General features: G+C 33.4%; 1 protein-coding gene across 1 annotated transcript; it reads right to left on the bottom strand.

Annotated features, from left to right (window-relative positions):
• Positions 1–1,139: 1,139 nt before the first annotated feature.
• Positions 1,140–6,714, bottom strand: LOC146916932 (oxidoreductase). The gene is made up of 7 exons (XM_085718794.1): positions 6,455–6,714; positions 6,086–6,146; positions 5,075–5,113; positions 3,173–3,285; positions 2,553–2,793; positions 2,016–2,062; positions 1,140–1,922 (listed from the first exon to the last, which is right to left on the bottom strand). Exons 1-7 carry the CDS (start codon positions 6,572–6,574, stop codon positions 1,743–1,745), a joined length of 801 nt encoding a protein of 266 aa, XP_085574920.1. The 5' UTR covers positions 6,575–6,714; the 3' UTR covers positions 1,140–1,742.
• Positions 6,715–6,775: the final 61 nt, after the last annotated feature.

Here is a 6,775-nt window from a genome sequence, read left to right as displayed (position 1 = left end):
ATTGTTTACAAATCTACTACTAAGAGTATATATGATCCCCTTTATGCCATATATGAGGGAAATCATCAAGTGAAGGAAGCCAAGGAAAATCTTATTATCCGACAATATGGACTATTTAAAATGAAGGATGATGAAGATATTGAAACTTTGTTTTTATGGTTTCAAACCCCAGTTTATGTTATGCAAGTTTTGAACAAGAGCTACACCACATCAGATCATGTAAAGAAGATTATGAGAAGTCTTCCTGTCAGATGGAGATCATAGGTAATAACTATTCAAGAAGCTAAAGACTTGAACAATTTGGGTCTGAAAACTCTAATAAGTTCTCTGAATAGTCATGAAATGGAGTTATTAGAGGATAGTCCTTCCAGAAAAAGCAAGTCTATTGCGCTCAAGTCAAAAGAGAAATAAGTCAAAGCGCATCAAGTTGTAGATTCTGAAGAAGACACTCTAGAAGATGAGACTGTAGAAGTCTCTGATGAGGATAAACTGAGATTATTGTCTAAGAGACTTCAACATCTGTATGAGAAGAAAATGTTTCTTAGAAGAAACAGTGATGCCAAAGGGTCCGGCTCTAAAGAGAAGAAAGATGAACCTAAAATATGTTTCATGCCAAAGAGATTCTTTCTGATGAGGATGAAGTGTAATTCTTATCTAAGAGACTAATTTTTTAACTGATAATTCAAATAGGAGTATAAAAATAATAAAATAATTTAAACGAAGTGTAAAAGAATTGATATCTAATATGTATAATTTGTGAGATGTGATCATTTATCTACTCATATAATAATCCCATGTATTATTATCATCCCAATAGAAAATAATATTTTACTATAACTATTTAAAAAATAAAGAAATGATATTTGTACAACTATTTTGGAACAATTATCTTTCATACTCATATTGTGTTCTTGCTCTCTCCATCTCTCTATATTGTCTTTGTCCCAAAACAAGAGGAAAAAAAGATTGTCCAAAATTGTTGTACAAATATCATTTAATCTTAAAAATAATGCTCCATTGTTTAACAGACCTTCAAATCAAGGCATAAACTTTATGTTTTATTGAACAACTTGGCTATTTGTGAGCTTTATTATGTCACAAATAAAACATAATAAATAAACATCTCATAACTATATTCATAGAAACATAAACCACAACCATCATGATAGAAATACAAGAGACAATAAAGAATAATCTTAATATCTGTTAATCTAGTGTGTGTGACAGTCCAACTTTTGTTGAGTAAGTGGTTTTGTCAATGGTTTTGGAACATTTTCTAGTGTGATGATACCATGGATTACTAGTAAGATCTAGGCTGCTTGGTTTGCACGATTCCTCCATAGTTACAACAATAGAGATCGACTGGGTCAACACCTAAGAACAATACCAAGTTCATTAATAAACTCCGAATCCAAATGACCTCATTTGTGGTAATGGAGGCAACAATATACTCGATCTCTGTAACATAATCGTCGATTGTCATCTACTCTGAACTTTTCTTGCTCACAACGCCACCATTTATGCAAACTACAAATTTAAACTATGATCTGGAGCCATCCTTGGCGGTTTGGAAGCTAGCATTTATGTAACAAGAAATGCTTCTTCACCGCCAGACCATAGATGTTGTAGGGAAAAAAGAGCATAAAATTACCTATAGAGGCGTACTGAAAAAGTAAAGCTAAAAACAAAACTAAAAATAAGGTGACAGTTGAACTTTTGATTAAATGGAATGTGACATAATTTTAAAACCTAAACAAATTCTTGTGAACTTTTGGAACCAATCGGCATGTCAATGAAACTCTATTGGAAGTTCTTGATATATTCTTATATTCTTCTTTTCCTATTGCTTCCAGAGCATCCTGTGAGCCAAAAAGGTGTTTATCTGATTCATTTTGTTTCAAAGCTTCAATTTCATTTACAGCCTGAAAAGGATAAAGTTCGAAGCATGAGAAATAATTAGAAATGCAATCGATATATTTATGGCATAAAAGTTTAGTATATATGTGTAGCCTTACCCCGTCATAGCCATGTAATGCACAATCTTTTATACCATGCAAGTAATCTGTAAAATTACATGCAGAATGTCACTAAAATTTTAGTAAGACCAAGAGTTTACAACTTCAAGTTTTGGGGGCATTGGATATAAAACATAATTAAGTGCTTATTCAATAAATTCTCTTTATACTCAAATTTTAGTAGCAGGGGTTGAATTCTAAACCTCCTGCATATAATTAATTTTTTAGTCCCAACTCCCAACCGAAACAATTGGCCTATTACTTTGGAGACAATTCAATTGATGTTATCATATAAGAGCTTTTGTATGTGTATGTTTGGATTAACGGTGAGTTTAACAAAATCACGGTAGCTGCAATCATTTTGGCAGAAGTTATATGGTACTTTGGAGCTTCAACAAAATAACGATGCCGGACCCGTGATAGCATCAAACTCGCAATGATTCCATAAATAAGACAGGACCAAATAAACTCTCCTAGACGCCCCTATATCCCCATTACCAAATACAATGATTTATTATAGTAATAGAGAAAAATAACCTGAGTATGCCTCATCTTTGAATATCAGTAAACTGCGAGGCATCAATATAACAGAGAATGGACGGTGATCATCAAGCCACTTATCTTTCCCAATCTCAAAAGTTTCTCCATCTGATTCTTTGTCAGTAACTTCTTGTGAATCCAATTTTAATTTGGCATGGGGAGTGAAGTCCATGACAACAGGAGATCCAAGTGATAGAATAGCTACAACTGGAAAATAGGAAGGTCCATCCTGGTGTGGCTGCAAAATAAAACAACATCCTCCATTAAAAACTAGCAAGTAGCAATATGCATCAAAATGCACTCTAGACCTATGAAGCACTGACACAGATACAGACACCGGGTCCGACATTGCACGTCGACACAGATAATAATAATGTGAGAAAATTGAATGTCACTATATCTGTCGGTGTCGGAGACGCCTTCAATGTGAAGTGTCAGTGCTGCATATCAATACTCTAGACCTTGCTCATGAATCGTGATTATTATCAAACAAATATAAAGGACTGACAACAAACATGAAATGTTAAAAGTTAAAACAATCTACATTTAACTTCTAAAAGGAAAAAACAAAGTGAGCAAATAAATGGAAAGAAACAGGGTGGAGGTCCAGGACAAACCATTATTCCTTGGTTAGGTTGGTATTCATTTATGAGAACATGATTGATTGGTGATGGGAATAATCGTGACTCTTCAGATATTTTTTGTGTGAAATTTGTCAACCATGGAGGCACTGCAATAGAGAGATATTCCATTAGTAGGAAAAAAAAACCAATAAATAAATAAAACTAAAGTAAAGTAAACTAAAGGAGCAAATAGCTGGTTCGGTACTTGAGTTTGTAGGACTGTATCAACCTAATTTCCCACATTATCAATATTCTAAAACGATTCTTGATAATTCAAAATGTTAATCAGATCCGTCCCTCAATAGGTATCTGCACACACTATATTGCTATTAAGCTGGTAATGCCAGGGATCAGTTTAAAACTAAATGAATAATGTCAGAGACGCATTCGATGATATCCTGACATAGGGACAAACTTGATCAACAATTTTCGATTTCAAGGATAATTTTGGAATATTGATAATATGAGTAATCAGTGGTGAATAAAGAAAAAGTGGATGAATCCCCAAATGAGGAGTTCAAGAAGCTGCTTCAAAAGCTCAACGGGGTCACAAATGATGAATGCCACCAATCGGTGAAGGTAGAGTTACCTATGTTTACCGGTGACGATCACACACAAATTTTAGGGACTAAATTCGGTTTACTCTAAACTAGTTACTGGCACGAGGCTGACCTTAATTATTAGTTTTATAAATGCTTATTTTATGTTACCCTTATTTTCACGGTTACGTCAGTTTGAAAAACAATGAAGTGCAGATCAAAGGTATAACAAATTAACAATGTCGTAGAGTTGGTTTGTTTGGCTGGAAAATAAATGTGGTTGTAAGGTTAAGAAGATGTTTGGTTATATTTAGGTTGAAGAATCATTTTGACTGAAACAGTGAAACTGATTTTGAGAAAAGTCAGTGTCTCCTTAGAAGTGATTCTTCTTTACTATTTAAACAATACCAATTCTTTTAAACTCACGTTAAAAGTTTCTTTCCAAAGATAAACCAATTTTATTACCATCTATTATTTAAAGACTTTCTACAAATTCTAAACCAATCTATTTTTGGTGCATGGGGTAGGGAAGAATCCCCATTTCTAGTTATCTTCAATCATATTCAAAGGTCAATGCATAGAAAGACAGTAGCAAAACAAATTTCATCCACTTGCAGAACTACAATGAAAAAGGTATCTAATAGCAAATAGTCTGAACGATTGTTGGTAAATCAACAAAATCTACAGGAACCGCTCTGCTATCTCAGGCGCGCCAAACTATTTTAGCATTTTGCAGCATGTAGATAAAATGTGTAAAACATAAGTTACAATCTTGTTATTTCAATAAGAGTGAGGCTGTGTAAAACATAAGTTACCATCTCGATATTTCAATAAGAGTGATGCTGGCAATACGCTCTTCAACACACTCATTATGATCGGCCCATTTTATAAAAGCCAACACTCTTTGTAAAAGTAATCAATTTACGAAGGCTCTCGTGTTGTCAATTGTGCACTGAGGAATAAAACGGTTTGTTCAAATTCCCCTACGAAACAGTGCTACAACGCTGCTATTTGACAATGTTTTTCTATAGTACTATAGCGCCGCTATTTGAATCACTATATGATAACAGGGCTACAACGCTGCTATAGCCACTACAAATTCTGCTATGCTATAGCACTATAGCGCCGCTATAGCTGCTATTTAACGAGGCAAAAATGTTTACCATACTAATAAAAGGACTAATAATAAAAAGTGCGTTGCTACTTGCTAGAATTCCATCTTCAACAAAAGACTTGCATAATATTCCATAATAACTCATAGAACATAGTGGCATCTCACTTGTAATCGATAACATCATGAAGTTGGATTCAGATACAATATTGAGACTATAAAACAAGTAAAGATATTCTCACTTACAAGGTTGAGGTAGAAGACCCTTCTCATGGACGACACCACCTATATTAAAAAATGACAAGAAATAACCGATCAACATTAATAAGAAGGACAGACTTTCAAATTACGATTGGTGATCATTAATACTTTGATTCAAAACACAAAAGAAATAGATATTCCTAACACGGGCATTTCCAAATTACTTAAGGATGTGAGGAAAACATTTCCACTACAAGTAACAAAACAATGTTATTTCGACTCTTTGCAACGAAGGACCGCTCAATCACAATATTTCAACTACGATTTTCATAGAGGTAAATATGAAATAAGCTATGATGAGACAAATTCTATGTCCACGACAGAACAAAATAAGGATTCTGACATGGGAAATCCTGACAAACTACCCCTCCTCCCAAAAAGAAAAAAGAGGAATTCATTGTGAATCATAATCTATGAAGCACAAACACTAAAACGAACACTAACAAGTCGATACCGATAATAATTTGCAAAAAAACATAAAATGAAAGTAATTGAATGCAACCTCGTGGTGTCAGACACCAGTGCCTACACGTGTTAGTGTTGGATACTAGACACCCCTTCTGCTACATAGATAATATTTATAAAGGTAAGTTCGTTTCCTAATTTCTAATGTTTAATCATTCTTCACTCCTCTACCAACCCCAACCTTCCAAAAATTAAACTATTTGATTGTTGCAGAACCATTTATATCTACATAGGGCTTGTTTGAATTGGCTAATTTGAACTTATCTACTGATATCAATTTTGTAAGACTCTTTGGGATAACTTATTAAAACAACTTATGACATGTTTATAAGCTGTTTTCGGCTTACTGTTATAAATTCTCCAACAAAGCTTATGAAAACAACTTATAACTTATACAAAAACAATTTAACTTCATTTTAGTTTTTGCTATATAAATAGCTTATACATAAGCTGCAAATTAAGTTTTTTTATCCAAACATGGTAACATATTTTATGTCTGGGGGTGCAGAAATTAATAATCATGAATCCTACCCCAATTTTGAAGCCTTCTATTCTTCAACAACTTCCACTTGGCTGAAGGAGCTCCATAAATCTAACAACAGAACATAAACAAATTCAGATTTTTACAAAAAAAATAAAATAATAATAAAACAATAACATACTTAAATTAAAGTTTATGATTTTAGCCCATAATTCTTTTTTTTTTGTTTGGATTCAGTCCTGCAAATTAAAAAACTATTGCTTTTAATCTTTGACGTCGGCTTATTGAGCTAACGTCAGAGACTAAAAGCAACAGAGAAAGGACAAAGCAAAAAACTTAAAAACTGAAAGCAAACAATGCGGTAATAACAGGAACTAAAATTATATACTTTAAACATTAGGTTAAAGAGTAGCTGTTACATTGTTGAGAAGAAGGGTTTGATCATTCTCTGTGATGAAGTTAGGAATATAAAATAAAGTTGGTAATGAACCAACTTTGAAATCAGATAAATTTTGGTGTTTTGGTTCAATTTTTTCCATTATAGTGCAAAAATTAAGGGTTTGGAATGTAATGAGAGTTTGTTGTTTGGGATGAAGTGGTTGATAAGAGTGGTGAAGTTGGACTATTGTTCGAAATTACGGTAGAGTTGTAGAGAGAGAGAGGGGTGAATAAGAGGGGAGGCACTTCAGTGCCATAGTCATTTGGTGACATTGTGCCATAGTCCCTATCATATTTTGACA

This window comes from Medicago sativa, chromosome 6 (genome assembly GCF_051527215.1).
Source record: "Medicago sativa cultivar Bolivia chromosome 6, Bolivia_mono, whole genome shotgun sequence".
Taxonomy (NCBI): domain Eukaryota; kingdom Viridiplantae; phylum Streptophyta; class Magnoliopsida; order Fabales; family Fabaceae; genus Medicago; species Medicago sativa.
The sequence above is the reverse complement of the archived record's forward strand: the minus strand, read 5'-3'. Positions and strand labels throughout refer to the sequence as shown.